Source organism: Oryzias latipes, chromosome 6, assembly GCF_053564925.1.
Source record: "Oryzias latipes strain Hd-rR chromosome 6, Olatipes_Hd-rR_3.1".
Classification (NCBI taxonomy): domain Eukaryota; kingdom Metazoa; phylum Chordata; class Actinopteri; order Beloniformes; family Adrianichthyidae; genus Oryzias; species Oryzias latipes.
Window position 1 is genome coordinate 7,455,528 of NC_136242.1, and position 18,996 is coordinate 7,474,523.

The 18,996-nt window shown below is 42.8% G+C and overlaps 1 protein-coding gene across 3 annotated transcripts; it reads right to left on the minus strand.

Moving 5' to 3' along the window:
* Positions 1–602: 602 nt before the first annotated feature.
* slc12a3 (solute carrier family 12 member 3) lies at positions 603–16,709 on the minus strand. 3 transcript variants are annotated; one of them, XM_011475726.4, is made up of 26 exons: positions 16,252–16,709; positions 15,916–16,053; positions 13,550–13,625; positions 13,376–13,471; positions 13,163–13,302; positions 12,972–13,082; positions 12,723–12,834; positions 12,196–12,326; positions 12,007–12,091; positions 10,954–11,114; positions 9,849–9,956; positions 9,642–9,765; positions 8,404–8,505; positions 7,611–7,766; positions 7,440–7,539; positions 7,027–7,138; positions 6,823–6,951; positions 5,371–5,477; positions 5,212–5,294; positions 5,062–5,139; positions 4,889–4,987; positions 4,703–4,814; positions 2,846–2,932; positions 1,868–2,006; positions 1,728–1,795; positions 603–1,639 (listed from the first exon to the last, which is right to left on the minus strand). In XM_011475726.4, the coding sequence occupies exons 1-26, from the start codon at positions 16,534–16,536 to the stop codon at positions 1,498–1,500; spliced, it is 3,081 nt and encodes a 1,026-aa protein (XP_011474028.1). In that variant the 5' UTR covers positions 16,537–16,709; the 3' UTR covers positions 603–1,497.
* Positions 16,710–18,996: the final 2,287 nt, after the last annotated feature.

Below are 18,996 nucleotides of genomic sequence, written 5' to 3' on the forward strand. Positions count from 1 at the left end.
ACACGAAAAACACTTTCTTAAAATTGTTTTTTCTAAACAGTCGATCAGAGAGACACATTTAGTTCTTTTGTTTTTTAGTATAAAATTATCACAATTTTTTTAAATCACCATCTAATCCCAAACAATTTTAGCGGGGATCTCAATTTCCTGTATAAGATTTAGTTGATAGATTTGATGGAACAGGAAACGGAGTGAGAGCTCTGTTTTCTCATGCGATCTCTGGTCCGAGTCGCAAACTTTCAATGTTTTTTTTTTTTTTTTTTGTTACCAATGAAATTACATCAGTGCTATTGCATCAGTTGTTAACGAAAAGATCTTGCAGGAGTTTTCCAGCAACTTTGTACTCAAACCACTAGCAAAAGTTAAGATGATGTAAAAATACGGGTTATCGTTGTAAAAACATGAATTAAATAGCACTTAAACGTATACTACTCAATAAAACGGATATATGAATGTGTGGTTTTAGTGAGATGATTAAAAAACCCGAATACAACCTTTATTCCTAAATGTAAAAGATATTCAGGTTACAGACCCAGCACATGGACATGTAATTACTACAAAGTATCTCTAAAAACGAGCAAAAACCAGAAAAAAAGATGAAGTTTTAAATAAAAATAAGAAGTTTATTGTTTGAAATTTTGCAGAACAAAAACAACCAGCCCATCTGCATCAAGCAGGTCAAGCCACAGTGAGAAAATCAGCACAGCCTTCAGAGGTCAGCAGTTAATCATTTATTGGATTATGTAAAATATTTGCACAACATCAGTTTAGGGCCTAATGTTATGTAACAATTTCTATGACAGTATTTGGGTATATATGTTGAGTGATTTAGAAACTTCTTGTATTCTGGGATACCTTATGTGTAAGATTGATAATGTGTCACTACAATCAGTGTGTTAGGCATAAAAAATATACGGCAGCAAATAAAATGAAAGTATTGAATCTTTACAAATTTGATTTGATACATTTTTTTAAAATTACTCCTACTTCTTTTCAAGCATTAGTACATATATATTACATTCATTTTTCTTCACTTTGTTCTTCTATAATTAGCTGTTTATTCTTTATCTCATATCTCAGATAAATATTATGAACAAAGATTTAAAACAAGGAAAAAAAGGGGAATTCTTGCAGCTTTATTTACAACATTTTTTTCCCAGTGTCTAACCAAAAATGATCCCATTTGTAAAACTGTTCTCAGTCATGCATTGATAACCTATAAATAGGTAACTCTTCCTATAGAAGATGTTTTGAAAAGCTTTTACAGAGCAGCATCGCTCAGAAACAATATTGGAGTTATTGTTTGGAGTTAAAGCTGTTATGATTGTCTGTTTGCCTTTTGGCCAGGTTTCTCTTGAACAAGAGATTTTATCTCACTGGACTTTCTGCTAAAATAGAGGCTAAATTAAAAAAGTAAATGTTAGATGCTCAAAAACAAATCAGGTAGCATTGATTGGCAGATGGTGTCGGGTTAGCTTTGACTCTTGAAGACTTGATTCACTGGCAGTAGAAGGTGAGAACACTCTCTTGGTTTCCTCTGACTAGGAGCACTGGAGGTCTGAGGTCCCGGGACAAGATGTCAAGCCACGCCATGTACAGTGTGCTGGGACACACACCCCTCCTCCCCACAGGCATAGTGCTAACAGGAAACACAGCAAAGGTTCAATAAGGCTTGTTGTTAAAAACCTCAACATCTTAACTTGGATCAAGGGCTTGATTGGTCTCACAGAATAATGAGGGCGGCGTCTCTGGAGTAGTCCAGCAGCACTTCATTCAGTCGGATCTGGCGGAGAGACTGCAGACAGAGACGTTTCACACCTGAGAAGCGGGAAGACTTTTTCCTGATTGTTGTCAGACTGTGTCAAACCTTGGCCATGTTCTTCTCTAAGTCCTGGTCAGAGATCATCCAGGGCGCGTCCTGCTTCCTCAGAAGCCCAGAGTCGCACTCTTGTTTGGGGTTTGAATCCAGCCGGAAGCTGCGGATCATGTCCTCAAACTGATGGACACTGGACAGCAAAACACATGAAAGTTATTCCTCTGCTCTCGTCTCTCTGTTGGATCGGTATGTTTCAGCTCTGGAATCCCCTCATCCTGTCAGGGAGGATCCAGAGCTGTTTGCAAAGAGGATCACAGAAGAGCCGTTTGAGGTTTTCTCCCTTCCCACTACTGCTGCGAGTCCAAGCGGCCTTGAGCTTGAGCAGATTTCTGCAGTCTCTCGGCTTTAACTTCACCACACAAACAACCACACCAGGGGCTTGTTTGGCAGGCAGCAGTAAAGTCGACATTTATTTAACTCTAAAAATACAATGTGACCTCCAAAATATCAGCTGTTCAAACACGTGTTTGAAAATATCAGCATGTTTGACCTCGGCTCAAATACCACATAGAATTATTCAATGAAGTTGACTTGTTTTAAACTCTTGAAAAATTATCTTTTCCCTGAGAAAGATGTTGAGAGATTTACATTTGTTTTTCTGCACGTTTAAAAAATCATCATCTTTTAAAAATGTCTGAACTGATGTAAAAGCTGATCACGGGAGAGGAGCGACATCGCCATCATGCAGATAGTTTTTTGTGTCAATATTTTTACTGTAAAAAGGAGATTTTATGAAGGTGAGTCCTAAAACAAAGAAACTCTTGATTAGTTTACATCTAACTAAACCCAAAAACCTTTTCTATGAAACAAAACAAAAGAGAAAGTCCATGTAAATAAATCATTAACAATATCGTATTGGTCTTCTCATTTCAAAAACCTCCACCGTCCCTTCAGAGAATGATCACATGATTCTAGGTCATCTGGGACAGCATCAGCACCGATCTTCAAGCCCCGCGGTGACGCTCTTACTTCATAGGCTTAGGACTCTGGTAGACATCTGGGAGTACTTCCACATGTTGGAAACCGAGTCGGAACTTCTTGATCAGGGAAAGAACCCTAAAAGACATTGAAGAGCTGTGCTTCAAAACAACGTTGTTGACATTTGCAAACAAACTGCTGGATCATAGTTTCCTTTAAAGACGAAAAAATATGAAAATAAACTTTTTGCAAAGAGGTGTTTCAACAAAATTTCCCTTGGGAGTGTCTCAGAGGAGGATAACAGGTTCACACAGATGTGCATGTGGGTGGGGGGGATGCAAAGGGAGGAATAGACAGAAACTCTCCACTTCCTGTTTAAACTGGTTTATGGGTGGAGTCTGTCTAACTTCTGCTAGCTGCAGGTAAGGGGGCTCAAAAAGTCTTTCAAGTGATCTTTATTGTTTATCATAATTTTTATGCTTTTGTAATCATCAAAGGGGAACTAAAAGACAGAGTAATGTTGGACTCTGCATTCCATCAAAAACCAAACCGTGGAGCAGATAGAGGAGGCCTATCCACAGCCATCAGTCTCCTTCATTGTAACACTCAGCTGGAGCTGAAGCTGAACCGGTCATTGACTGGACTGAGTCAGTGTGACGTCACACATAGAAAAAGGTTTACTTCTGGCTCCAACCAAATAAAGTCAATTCAGTCACAAGTTCAGTTTTTTGGGGATATATGGACGCCGCCGTGTTGGAGCCAGAGGTTTTCAGGAAGCATTGATTGGTCATAGTTGGTTTGAGTCAATGTTTCTATGGCAACCACCCTTGCCAATCAGGAGTGAGCTTGTTGGAAGTCCTCACCCCGACCACTTGAAAGCGGGCTTGGGAGAATCTATCAATCAAACATTTAGAATGTTTGAAGTGGGGGCCAGCAGGCTCCACCTACTTTATCACGGACTCTGATTGGTCAGTTTATAACTTGAATAACTTGCACTACAGAAAAAAAGGGGATTATCAAGAAGGTGTTAAAGAAAAGGTATCAGATCAAGAATGTTTATTCTGACCAATAGAACGACTGAGTAACAGCTTTTTATTTCTCTACAGAAGTCTATGAGATGTTGGCTTCTTGGAACCACTACTTCCTGTTTGGAACGCCAGTGGGAGGAGTCACTCAGTCCCCGTTCTCTATGCAGTCAATGGATCATGCACCTTAAAGTGCCCTGTGCTGATCATCTAATATACAGTTGTGTTTTTAAAGGGCTGTTTTCAAAGTGTACATTTTTGACAAAACAACAAAACTGTCTTTTTAAAATTTGATAGAAACACATCTCTATGTAAATCTGTGCATGAAAGATGTTTAAATATTTTGTTTACTTTTTTACAGTTTGTTTTCCGCACAGCGACACTAATACAGCAGAAAGTCTGACCGGATTTCTGCTTCTGTCCTTTTTTAAAAACAGAAAATCATTTGTCTTGGTTCTACCTTAAGAACATAAACCCAGGCATGACTTTTATAACCCGGGACAGTCCTGGATCATCAAACAATAAACACATTTTTCCATGAGCTTTGGTTTAGTTTCTCATCTTTCTCCACATTCATGTGATAAAGTCAACATGTCCTGTGTATTTAGGCAATATCAGTTAGAGTTGGTCTCCCCAAATGAATTAAAATAGTAAAAAATGCAAAATGCTTTGAGTAATGTTTGCTTTGTTTTCTCCTCCGTTCTTCATAAACAAAGGGATTTTTAACATTTTTTTATCTGATAACAAGCAAATTAATATAGATACTATTAATTAATATTAAATTTACTTAAACCATTCTGGCAATAAAAGATCAATAAAGTCTGAAAGAACTAAACAAATACCTCAATCATTTTTGGGAATAGTGAACGTTTGTGGCGCTTACTCGTTTTTCTGCTCCTCCTTTTTATCAGAGTCTCCGCCCACAAACACTCTGACCTTACACCTGGCCCAGCGCTTCCTGCGGGTCAGCAGGTACGGCAGCAGCAGCGTCAGACCTGCAGGGGAAACACAGAGGTGAGGAAATTGGCTGAGATGCTGCTGACGACAGAGAGTGAAGGAGAGGTCAGACCTCCATCGTCAGAAAGCCAGTACACATCGATGGTCTTCTTTCCCTGGCTCTTCTGAAACACTGTACTGGGCTGTGGCGCAAGCTCTGCAATGTCTGGAGCTGCAAAATTCAACGAGGGGTTCATTTTCATGGAGGTCTTAACGTTTTTGTGAGCGGCTTCAGGGTGAACGTACTTGAGGAGCCTGTTTTGACACTGGGTTGCGCTGAGGTGGGGTTATGACTTTCTGATCCTCCATCGAAACCCTGATTAACTGAAAGAACAAGAAGCTTTCAGAGGGATTTCCCAGGATCCCTGATCTGATGTCAGAAGATAAGGTGCTTGCCATGTGACTGTGGAGCAGAAGAGATGTCCAGGCCGTCTCTCATCCTCAGCAGACACACGCCGAACTGCAGGTCAAAAGCATCACTGGAACAGAGATGAGGAAGCCTGTGCTGTGACTGGGGCTCGGACAGCCGCTCATAAACACTGGCACTGTACTCACTGCAGGATGCTGATGTACTTGTGAGCAGCCTGGGGGGACTCGGTGCGCCAGTCCTGCTTGAAGCCCATTACCAGGACGTTGGGCTTGATGCGGCCTAAACCAGCCCCCTGGTGGACCATCAGGAGAGAAACTGTTAAATCACAGGCAGTTGCTTTCCTGGACACCCAGCAGCTGCAACTTTAAAGGTCCACTCCGATGAAAAATGTGTTTTTAACATGTTCTTTTGGAATTTTTCTTATGATGGAGGACATATATAACGACATTTAAGCTAAGTTCTGGATTTCTGAGTATGTCTTTATTGGAACCGTTGAAAATCAGGAGCTGATAAATTAACATTCTTTGAAAAAGAGCTTATTTAAGATGTAGGAAATGCACTGGGTGGGCCTCAAGCTTCCTGCTCCGTTTCATTCTGATGCATCCACTTACAGACAAATGGATCCATGAACGTCTTTGTTTTCCTCGTCTGAGCTGGAATCTGGATCTAACATGTATGGATGGACAGATCTGATATTGATCACCATTTTTGTTGCATCGCTAACTTTAGGTTGGAGGTGTGAGGGGCTGTTAGCTAGCGGGAGAGCGTGTAAACAGGGATCTCAGCAAAGGGGTATAGAGGCGGAGTTGCTCTGCACCAAATTGAATTTCGAATGAACAGTGCTGCTCTGCAGAAACTATGTCCTAGTGAAGGATTTTTGCTAAAAACGACAAAATCATAATTAAATGACCCCTGGAAACAATTTGAAAATAGATCAAAAGATGATCAGAGTGGGAGTTTAAAGTAAAATTGAGATCAGATAAAGCTTCTGTGACAGGCTATGATTCCTGTGAGAGGATCTCATGTCTGTTCCATGAGGTCAACTGGTTTCAGAAAATAATAACATCTGTATCTCAAAACAAAGGGAAACGAAAGAAGAAACTAAATGTCACGAGTTCTGTTTTCTGACGGAGAGGAATGAGTTATAACCAATCTTACTTTCACTTTTAGATCCAGTTTTAAAGCAAAACTTTCCAAAAGTGAGAATTTATTTTGCAGTTGAATCTTTATTCTTACTTTCAGGGTTACTGATTTGTTTAAAAGGTTTTGAGAATCATTTAAAATGTTTTTTTTATGTGATTTTATTACAGAACATTTTTATCTTTTCGTTTTTGGACTTTCCTGATACTGACAGCAGGAGTCTTTTTAATGAAGGAACTTGGGAGTTTGATGTCTCAGAATTAAAAGGAGCTTTCCCTGGTGCTGCTCCTCAGCCACAAACCTTTAAGACGATCAAGTAATTGTTCCCTGCAGACGTTTTGAGTGTTTCCTCAGACTTTCAGCACAGACCTCATGTTTTCAAGTTATCTTTGAATATCTCTGAGGTTGTTCTGAGACACAATCCAAGCCTAAGCTGTTCTCCTCAGATGGACGACTAACTCGGTGCATCAGTCACCATGCAAGGCAGAGGTTCTGACCTGCAGCAGCATGTTCACCCCCCCTTGCAGCTCTGCTGCCACCACCCCTCTGTAGAAGGCCTTGACCTTCCTGCGGTTCAGCCAGGAGATCTGAGTGCTGCCGTTGGGGTCCGACGGAGAGGAACCCCCCTGGCAAACAGGTGACAAAGAATGCGGATGAGACGGGACAGAGCGCAAAGAGAAAGCAGTGAGAGCTGCACTCACATCCAGCACGTTTCCACAGATCATCAGACTCAGATCTTTGGTGAAACAGTGAAACAAATCCACCAGAGCCGGGCGGCTGCTGGGCGGGCCTGTGAGCACCAAACACTGCGGCCTGCAAGAGTCACAGACACTCAGCTTCTCCAAGACTGATGACAATCTGATTATTTTATTTAAACAACCAGTTTTAGAAAGAAAATGTTCTTTTACAACAAACCAATTCCTCTCTCATCTCCTGTAAGGCTGTGTGAAATTATGAAGCTTTACGTTATTCTAACTGCAATAAAACTACACACGCACGCACATACATGCGCACAGGCGTGTCAGGTACTGGATCATGAAATGTTGATTGATAAACATTGAATTTTCAGTTGGAGCTGCTGAGACTGGATGCGCCTCTGTAGCTGCTGTCTGACCTGTAGTTCTTGATGTGGTCTTCCACCAGGTTCAGGCCCACACAGTGGTTCAGAGCCATGTTGTAGGAGCTGGCCTGCACCGAGGAGCCCCAGTTTACATCTGAACACAGAGCCAGAATGAGCTGCAGCTCTGCACCACCTGTGGAGCATGGGACTGTGCGGAAAGCTCACCTGGCTTCTTGTACAGGGTGTACCCCAAAAAGAAAAAGACCACACCAATGGCAATGATGGCCGCCCACCAGGTCAGGAGGAACATGATCACCACACAGACCACGGAGATCAGCAGAGACAGCCACTTACTGTAGAACCTGAAGGACGGACGCCAGCCTGCAAGCAGAAAACCAACACCGTGGTCACGACGCTGCAGCTCAGTTCACAGACCTCAAACTGACCACCTGGAGGCTGACGCCTTTCTGACTGACCCCGCCCTCGCAGCCTCTCATTGCCTGACTCTAAACCAAGAAACAACCAGCAAGCGGGGCAGGAGTCTCAAAAAACCAGCAGGACACCTGCAGGCTGCAGTGGCCCTTACAAAACCCAAATCCAAAATGTCTGCATTCGGAGGCTGCAAAAAGAACAATGTTTGGAAAACAACAGCACTAGACTGAAGGTAATACATTAAAAAGGCTACATATGACACTTTATCAGTGAAACGAAAGTGTGAATTACTGCTAAACTGTTCAAAGTTTGAATGCTGCCTACAGTGGAATCTTTTCATCCCTCAAAGAGCACGAAGCTTAGAAACATTAACGTTTTTTAAGCTTCATGCTTTGACAAGACTGTTTGGAGTTTTCTCTGTTTTTAATTGATTCATAGAATTTCAAGCTACCTCTTCTTTTTGCTCAAGCATGGAAACTTTTGGAGTCAAATATTTGCCGCCAGAAGCCACACCCACATCCGAAGCCACGCCCAATACATCAGCCCTACCCCTAACTGAAGCCACACCCACAGCCGGATGGCGTACCTGGGGAGTTTGTGATGGAGGCATGAAAGCAGCTGAAGTTGATCAAGGCGTAGGAACAGAGGTAGAAGTTGGAGATGATGGGAGCGATGGTGTTTAACTCAGCTGGCGGGAAACAGAGAGAAAGCAGGGTTAGATGGAGGCATGAGTCCCAGCCTTCTGTGACACATCAGCAGCAGCAGCACTGAGCAGCGCTTTCATCAGCCACAGGATTCCTGATACGCCATTAAAAAAAACAGGTTTTAACCCTTTGAAGACACTAAAGGGCACTTTAATCAACCTATGTGAGAGGAAATAATGAAAACAAGAATGACGTTAAAACATCAATGAGAGATATGAAGGATACTTTTAGAGCAACTTTCTCACCTTAGCTAGAAATAGCTTAACCCTTGTGCTATCCTATGGGGTCCAAATGACCCCCCCCTTACATTGACGTGTTCTCCCTACCATGACAAAGGTGGATAAAGGTGGAAAGATTTCATGTAATCCATGGACACCAGTGAAGAAAAAGGTTCAGAGCACTGTCTAGTGGGTCTAGATGACCCAACTCCCAATGTTAAAGTGCCTAGGATAACGCAAGGGTTGAGCTGAAAATGGTTGGTAAAACTTTTCCTTGAAGGGTTATGGTAAGAGAGAAAATCCTGATAAGGTTCAGCTCCACTCAAAGGACTGAACTGTGACTGAGCACAGTGGTAAGCAGTACAAAATGTATTTCTGTCTTGAAAAAACCTTTGTGGTCACACAAAATGGTACATTTTGTATCTTTAAAAAAGAGTTTCTTAAAGATACATGCAAATATTTTCTTTTTTCTTTAATTTCTCTGGCTCGGTTGGCTGCGTGGATGACTGGCACATTTTAAATCAGGGTTCAATTCCCACGGGGTGCAATGACCCGTGTCCAGTTCGGGTCCTTGGCACTCATGGCCAACCATGTAGCTTCCCTGTGCCGGTCCCCAGCCCAGATGAAGTACAGGGTTGTTTCAAGAAGGACATTCGACTTAAAGCCGTCTGAAAACCACCTGATTGGATCTGAAGGGTGACCAAAAACAATAATTTATTTAAAAAAAAGGGAAGACAAATACATAATTAAATCAGACTTAACTGCAGCTGTTTTTATGCGCCTCTAAAACATGTTGGTGTAGTTTGTTCATCACCTATAGTCTACAGTGACTCTTTAAAAATAAGCACAAACACACCATGCAAAAGCTTCTATGAATGTATTTTCTCCTATCAGGGCCTCACCAATCAGGATGAAGCAGGCCGCGATCAGGTAGGTCAGCAGGTAAGCTCGGAGAGGTTCCTGGTTTTTGCCGTAACCTTTTCCGAAGAAGCCGATGAGCGGATACAGCTGATCCATACAGAGACACTGCAGGGATGAAGACAGCAGAGAAACACAATGTCCTCTGCATCTTAATCACTGTCTTTGCTTCAGAGACTCTGAGAGTTTACCTGGAAGACTTTGGGGGCCGACACCAGACAAGCCAGAGCAGACGACAGAGTGGCTCCGAATATTCCAGCCGTGATGAGCGGGGCAAAGGCCGCCACCATGCTGAGGGACTGCTCACACACAGAGACACACACATCATTGCTTCCATGGGGATGATGCATGGGAGTTGAACTGAGGCACATTTGAGATATTTCTTCTGAGAAGACTGTTTACGCAGGTCATTGCATCTTTGATAGAGTGTAATGGGGTATTTTAACTAAACGCGTTCTTTATTATTTGCGGTTGGCTCCACAGAAATCCATCAATAAGAAATTACCAAAACTTGGAAAAATACAATCTTTTAAAAATTCTGTTTATGTCCCTTTTCTAAATGTACTCAATAAAAAACATCATCTTTGATTGGATAAAAACTGCTGGTGTCTAACTACTGGCTAAGACTCATGCACATTTATGTCATGTTGTGAAATCAATGATGACTTCCATGTTGGACCTTTTTTGTTGTTGTGTACTGTCCGCTTTTCTTGTTTGACAAAATCCACAGAAAACCTCCTTTCTTCTGAAACTTAGACCAGGACTCTGTCTCAATGGGATGTTCAGGATCACCTGCTGCTTTCCGCATGAACTCTGCCCTTCTCTATCCTGCAAAGCTTTTCCATTCTGTGCCGTGCTGTTCTTTTTAACCCTGTAGTTCCAACTCTGCTGACTTGGGCTGGACCTGTTTACAGTCTGGAGAATATAGGAACTGTGGGTCTTTTCTCTCCAAAGCAACAAGAGAGTAGAGCTGCCCTGAGCCTTCTTCAACTCTCTTTATATTAAATAGATCTGAAATAAATCCAGAGATCGAGCAGCAGTATCTGTCTAAGTTTTAACCCTTTGATTTCACTGGTTCCTTCAAAGCTGTCAAACCCAGCAGCTCTACCATCATTGTACCTTTTCATTCACCGTTTGATAACACCACTTCCTCTGTGAGGTTGAACTATAAATAAAAAACAGGGATCAAACCACCAGTAGTAGAGAGTCTAAAGTTATTTCCTCTTTAACTAATTTAACTAGCAAACAACAGCAGGCACAGAGAGCATCCTGGAAACATGTTCTCTCTGTCTTCACCTGGTAGTAGTTGCTGATGCCGAACGGGCAGGTGTTGTTGGTGGTGCACTCGGTGAAGTCCCATCCATAACCGCAGGCCACACCGACGCAAGCGTCAGCCGGCGTAGAGGCAGACAGGGTGTCGTTTAATGACCCCGAGGCGTCACGCACCACACAAGATCCTGCAGGGAGGATGTTGCAAGTGCAACAAAAGTCCTGTCAAATGCTGCACCAGATACCACTTTGAAAGTCCAATGACATTTATTTATTCATGTATTTATATTTTGTTTTATTTATTTACTTTAGTCCTTCTTTCAGCCTTAACGTTACTTTCTGCTTCACCTAAATTGAGCTGGTTTTAGTGCACAAGGAGCCCGTCTCATTGTCAGTCCAGGCTTTCATTCAGAACGCTAAACATTCATAAAAGGTTTTTAATTTTTTTAATGTGCTGAACTTATTTCACTTTAGATATGATAAAAAAAGGCATTTCACAATAAAGATTTTGAGTTTCAAACTCACTTCTCAGTGCCTTTAACTGAATAAATTCAGTTCATTATGAATTAACCATCTTAACATGTAAACAAACATCATTTAATATATCATTCCATTAAACACATTTTTTCTGGCCCTTAGATATATAAAATAAGTTGCAAATCAGCACAGATAGGCTTCTGACTTTTCACAGTGTTGTGTTTTTTTGGTCTCTGTGATGGACTGGCAAACCATCCTGTGTGAACCTCGACTTTGGGATAGGCTCCAGCAACCACATGTCCCCAAAAGAGATACAGTGTGTTTGGAAAATGGATGGATGAGGTTCTGAAGCTCCATTAGTATGAATGCAATAAAGTAACAAAGTTCAAATTTAAGCATTCATATTAGAAACCGAAAATTGGATTTCTGCTCATTTGTGATCAAATCAATTTTTAAAATAGAATAATTTAACTTATTTAGGTTGTCAGAAGCCACAATTTTTTTCGTCATCCTCCACTGGCTGAGACATGCTTGGTGGCAGGAATCCTTCGGAAGCTGCATTTTTGCCTTCTGCTGCAGCTAGTTTCTGCAGAATGAACATACCGATGGTTGCTGATATGACCAGGTAGGAAAATGTGGTCCAGAATATGGCCATCAGCGTCCCCCGAGGGATGGCCACTGCAGGGTTCTGCAAGCAAGATGGCACCACAAGTTAGGGTTTCAAAGGACACTGATGGAAGGTTTTACCCTCCAGCAAGTTTTAGCCACACACAGGTTTGCAGGCAGACGCACCTTCAGGTCTCCAGAGATGTTGGCTCCTGCCAGGATGCCCGTGGCAGACGGGAAGAAAATGGAAAACATGCCGAAAAAGGAGCCCCCCGGCCCCCGCCAGCTGGGCACAAAATTTTCAGCAAAAATGTCTCCTGCCAAAGATGAGGTCATTTTAGTGAGGGACTCACAGAAGCAGCTGCAGTGGGTTTGTGGAGCTGCGTTTGTGAGGATGGTTCATTCTGGGAGGAACTGCAAAGGTCATTGTTTTGCACATCTGCCTGCAGCTGTTCTGGACAGCATCCAGCATTTGAACGGCTTAGCCTGTCTTGAAGGAACATGTCTGGATCAATCAGCCGAAAAACTGCTGCATATTGATAAAGAGGCTTTCGGTTTATATTAAGATCAAAAAAGATTTTCATCAAACACAAAATGTTCTTTTCAAAACGGTTTTACACTAGGAATATTTAAACTGTAAACCTCCAGGTGCTGGAGAACAAATGTGTGGCAGAATTTAGGGATTCAGAAACAGATGTGGAAGAGGAGGTCACCTCTGTAGCTGAAGAAACCTTTGGCTTGTTTCTCCTCTGAAGCAGGCATGATGGTTCCAACAATGTAACTGGCAAATGAAATCATGATGAGCAGGAAGAACAGAATCTGAGCCTGCGGAAGACAAAGGTTCAGGCAGAGGAACCGGTGAGTCAGAACTTCTTCCAGATGTGACAACAGAAGTGTGACTGGAGAGGTCACTTTGACTTGACTGAGCTGGCATCGTTGCGAAACCATCTCATCCATCTAACCTTTGACTCCCACGCCATGCCGGCCATGGAGATCCCCAGCAGACATGTGACTGTTATGATGCCGATGATGCGGATGTCGTTGATTCGGTCCACCATCACAGCCCCGTTGTCCTTTAACACCACATTTTTCCGTCAGCACAAACAGTTACTAGGAAGTTTTAGGCACAAATGAACGTGAGGCCTCTTCTCACTCTCATCAGGTCTGTGACCGTCTCAGCGAAGCCTACAGTGTGCATGGCCACGGCTACGGCGTTGGCAAAGGCGAAAATCAGACCGATGGAGCCTCCCAGCTCTGGACCCAGACTCCTGCTGATCAGGAAATAGGTGCCACCTGAGCATCCAAGGAGACTAATTAAAACTGCCCATCAGTACATTCACAGAGAAGGCTCTTGCTGTTGACAAACCTCCTTTGACTTTTCCGTTGGTGGCTATGGCTGAGGTGGAGAGGCCGGTGATCCCGGTAATGCAGGTGGACAGCATAATGATCACCCACGTCAGACCTGTCAAAGGCAGCAGCAACAGTCTGAATGAAGCTCTGCGACAACATGGACACAAGGACCACACACGGGAGCACATACCGATTCCAGCCTGAGCTGTGATCCAGGGGAGCCGAAGGTACAGGATCACCCCCCAAATGTTCAGCATGCAGCGGATCTACCAACAGCAGATACTCAAAGTCAGCACATGTGATCGATTGATCGACCAACCAAGCAACAGTTGTGAACTTTTGTGAACAACAAGAAAAGCAACAAAGGACAAAAATGAAACCAGTTAAACAAAAGTGAAGAAAACATTGTGAAACCCAACACCATCACCAGCACTGAATCGATTTCAACTTGCAATAAATCGTTTATGAACTCTGGTCACTTATTATTCCTGTTTTCAATAACGGAACCCGTTTTCTTTTGGAAACTGCTTTTTTGATTTTAAAATATTTTAAATGATACCAAATAGATGGGAAGCCAGCTGCAAAAAACAAAACAGGCTTTAAAATAAGAACTGCCATCCATCCATCCATCCATCCATCAATCCATTTCCTGAACTTGCTGGTTCCCTTTCAGGGTCACAGGGAAGCCAAACCTGGCTATTGTTGGGCAAAGGCAGATTTACACCCTGAACAAGTCGCCGGCCTGTGGCATGGCCTACAAAATTGCCAAAATTCTCCTTGCATTAACTATTGTAGAGATTTAGTCAAATTGAAATGTTTTCTTCTTGTAGAGCAAAGGGAAATAAAAGAGGATGAATGGAAACGGATACGCTTATGAGGGAACCATCCATCCTGATTGATGTCAAAGATTTCCTGATAAAACATTCCACTAGAACCTTTTCTTCAGGTCACAGACCACCATCGTGTGACCTCATATAGAATGTTTACACTTCTTCTCCTTCGACCCCCTTATTCTCCAAAACGACCAAAGTCGCTACTCACACTTCTCTTTTTAAACGCAAAAGTAAAACCCAGAAAAAAATACCTTTACTTGGGAACGCAGAAAGATTTCATCTCAGAAACTAGAACACGGTCAGGTTTCTTCTTTTGTTTGTTTGGTAAAACTGAATTTGAACTTGCAGACCTCCGCTTTTCTTCACATTTTATGGAAACTGGCTTGTAGCTTTTAAATGTCATATTATACTTAAAGTTGTATAAAGATAATAAAGATTTTTTATTATCTGCTTTTGAAGAAACTGTTCTTTCAATTCAATTTCACTTCAATTCATTTTCTTTATGTCAAACACAAATGAAAATAAAGACAAGAGTTTAAAATAGACGGATAAAACAAAGGAGTGGGTTGTAGAGAAACCTTTTTCACAACACCTGATGATGCGTGTATTTCTATTTACAGATTTGTTCTAAACATTTACATTACATTATGAATCTCACCTATGCAAAAGTGACAGTTTTGCTTTTATTGATCATTTCTAGCCTTGTACAGTTCCATCAGTGACATCTTGTAGGTATTTTTTAATACATCTAAACTTTTGGTTTGTTTTAAACCTTCGTCCAATCTGTTCCATAAATCCACAAACAAAATTAATAAGCACATTTTCTTTTTTGTAGTACAAATGCACTGCTTTTTTGAAGTTCAGCTGATTTTTGAAGTTGTAACTCCCATCTCTGACCTTGAACATTTGTTGTTGGTTTACTGGAAGTAAGTTATTTCTGGCTTTATGCATGATGAGAGCTGTTTAAGGTTTCAGTAATTCTCGACAGGGCTGCACGGTGGCACAGTGGTTAGCGCTCTTGCCTCACAGCAAGAAGGCCCCCGGTTCAAGTCCCGGCTGGGGGACATGAAAAACACAACATCAATGGGGGACCTTTCTGTGTGGAGTTTGCATGTTCTCCCCATGAATGTGTGGGTTTTCTCCGGGATCTCCGGCTTCCTCCCACCGTCCAAAAACATGCTTCATAGGTTGATTGGCAACTCTAAATTGTCCATAGGTGTGAGAGTGAATGGATGTGTGATTGAGGATATTCCACCCTGCGACAGACTGGCGACCTGTCCAGGGTATCCCATGCCTATGCCCAAGTGACCGGGATAGGCTCCGGCAACCCCGTGACCCCGAAAGGGAATAAACGGTTAAGAAGATGAATAGTTCTTGACAGATATCACAAAAGAAAAGAACTCTTTTCAGAAAGATTGTTCTTTTTGCTCATGTTTTCTATAGTTTTGATGGTTCTTAAAATGTAAAATTCAACCCCTACAGAGAAAAGTTACCGTTTTCAGGCAGTTTTTCTCTGCTTTGCTTCTTGCAGATTTCCCATCACAATCAGGCTTTCACTTCCTAAAGTAAACTTACATTCTTTAGTCCCATTTCTTTTCAAAATTGTATATTTTCTAAAGTTTTAAATGGGATACGGTATGGTATATGGTAAATAGCTACAAACTTAATGTCAGGCATAACGTTACACTACAGTCAAAACACAGAGAGGGCAAACTGTACCCACCATGACGCCCTGGACCCACCCAAAGCGGGTTGGTTCAGGCGGCGGCTCCTTCTGATCGTCCTCATCCTCCTCTGAGCTGTCTCCCTCTTCCATCCGCCTGGCTGTGGTCTCCTCATACAGTGGAGGTCTGGAGTCATCCTGCTCACATCAAGTCAGGTTAGGACAACCTTCAAGCAGACGTGATGCTTGCAGCAGTCTGCTTGAAGTTTGTCCTAGTGCATCAGGTAAACAGACAGAAGATGATACATTTTTTAACACCATGTATTAAATGTGAGAGATCAGAGTCACCGCAGGAACAGACTTTCAGGATCTGTGGCGATTCCCACGATTCCTCACCTCGGGGCTGCCATGCAGCTGGAACAAAGATGGCCTCAGGGGTCTCCGTCGGCCCCACACCTCAGTGTTGGCGTAGAAGTCATAGCGTGGCGGGGCATCCAGGGTCTCATAGCCGGTCAGAACCTCAGAGACCCGGGATGTTAAGCTGGTGCCATCACCGTAGAACTGGCAGAAACTGGCAGACTCCTCGAACCTGCCAGGGTTAGCTTTGCCATTCGCTGCTGGCAGTGATGGGTTGGATCTGAATGCAGGCAAGTTAACGTCGCTGAGCACCGGCAGCTCCATTCACAGCACAGGGAGCTCAGGTGTATCTCGGCAATAATCTGACTGTCTCCGTCGAGGTAAGCCAATCTGAAGTGGTCAGGGGCTTGAAGAAGGCAAAAGAGTCATGCTGCAGTTTAAGGGAGGCTAAATGAGGGAGGCTTTATTACAGGGCTGGGCTTTAAATTCACCCTCATAGTGCAGGAAGGGCCTGGGGCCATATAAGATGTTCACTAGTTCAATGAACAATCAAACAAGACTCATTACAGGAATTATTAAGGCAGATACAAACAAGTTCACAATGCAAGGTCACCAGAAGGAAAATGTATCATCCACCCAGCCATGGGTCCGCAAGCTGAGGGGGATTACAGGTGACTTTTTTTTCCCTTTGTGGTTAAATCATCAAAGCAGTTGATGATTAAACTTCTGGGTATGTTTGTTCAAAATAAAAGCTGTTAATAGCTTCATTAAACATGGGGACTTGCCTGTGCCATAACCTTGACAAGAGAACACAGTCAAAACAAAGAAAAGACAGTCAAGTCATGATTCATTCCCACCATAAGCTTAAAGGTCATTTTGGTGTTGTGAAGATAGCAACTCATTATATACAAACCATTTGTATCCATTTCTTTAGGTATGAAACAGAAGAAAATCACAATTGATAAATCTTTTTTTTTTTAAACAAAGAAAATGTGACCACTTTATGATTTTTCCTGTGAAAATGCATCCAAATGCTCAACAAAACATCAACAACAGAGTTTAGACAGCAAATTAATGGGTCTGAGAAGAATGACAGAATGTACGGAAAAAACAAAAAAAATGGCTTTAGTTGCTGAGCCACTTCCTGTCTGTGAATCTGATGACAATGAAACTGTGGGTTCATTTGATACTTGACGCCTGTTCATAAATGTAATGCCCCAAACGCTTGTGGGAGGAGCTACAGCCAGATGTATTTAGCCTGATCGCTACATGGAGCGGTGTCTGTGTATTCCTCATTTGCAATGTTTGGAAGACGCAGGTGACGTTGAGAGACAAAAATAATTTATTTTTGAAGAGTTTTACAAACACATCGGTAATCACGCAGTACCCTCCCAGTTCGGTGAGGTTCACCATCTACTGCAGGACGACCGCTTTCTGCGCTACTTCCTTCTCTCTGGCACCCAGCTTGATTACTCGCTGTCCTGTATTAGCCCAAGGAAGGAAAAAAAAAAACAACAAAATTAGGAGATTTTTGTGTTACTGTCTCGATAGAAATAAGATCGGATTATCCACCATGTTGGTTTTGAAATCCACCCGCTGACGCGTCATTGAACATGTCATGGGGCAAAGCTGAGTCTCTGATTGGTTGATGCGACTAATCATCAAAGTTGAGAGTCAAATTCCGCTGCAAGACCTGAGATCCTGTCTGTCCATTGACTTAACGTTGAAACTGGACACCTCTGCGCATGATTCATGTTTGGAGTGAACGCAGCCATCAGTAGCCGCGTTTACATGGGCAAAAGTAATCGGAAAGAACGCCTGATCGGAAAGAAAATGCGTCATGTAAACACGCCGTTCGGAATACTCTGCCCCGGTCAGACTCGTTCGGATCAGAATTTCTTTCCGATCAAGATAGGTGGGTTATACCGATCGTTTATCCGATCGTGGAGCATGTAAACGGTCATTCCGATCGTGTGTCACTACTGCTCTGGTTTACGTCATGCATAGACGGTGTTTCGCTGAGATAAAGCCTTGGAGCGCATATGGGACCGACCAGCTGCTCTGCGGACGCCCCGTGAAAAGCGCCGCTCCGCTCTCGCCCCGCTGGGTCTCTGCCTCTCTTTCACCCCTCACGAGGGAGATGCGGGCAAGAACGCTTCGTGTCCCCCGACGCTCACTCGGTCCACTGGCACCCGAGTGAGCAGAGCAGCCGGATTAATAATTTTGTGTCTGAGGGGGGAGGATTGTTTTTTACGTGTGCGTTTTGTTGTTTTGTAATGTGTGGGAGAATTCAGACTGCGAGCCGTCCCGCCGCTCTGGGTTAGCGGCTGCAGGACTCAGCAGGAACCGTGTTCGAACAGAGCTCGGGCCGCTAGCTCACAGAGTGGCTTTGGGGCGGTCTGTGTGAACTTTTCAGAGCAGAAATAAATGTCGCTCAGTCCTTAAAACTGTTCAAACAATCACGATTTGTGTTTCCAGTTGTGTCCCGACAAAATAAAGGCTGATGTTATTCCCACACATTTACGTGCAGCCAAGATGCAGATTGCTGTGTTTCTCACACAGTCCTGGATTTTGTGTCCATCAAGGCTAATGATGTTAGCCCGTGTTAGCCTGCCCCAACCCTTCTTCCAGCTTAATTCTTCCACAAAAAAGCACTGACCACACGGATTAAATAAAACGATGAGCGAACAGGCGCTTCATAATATTCATAACATTAATAAAAGCACGTTTGGAAGATTGTCTCGTATGACGGAGCTGCTGCACATGCTGTCTGTCTGTGGCAGC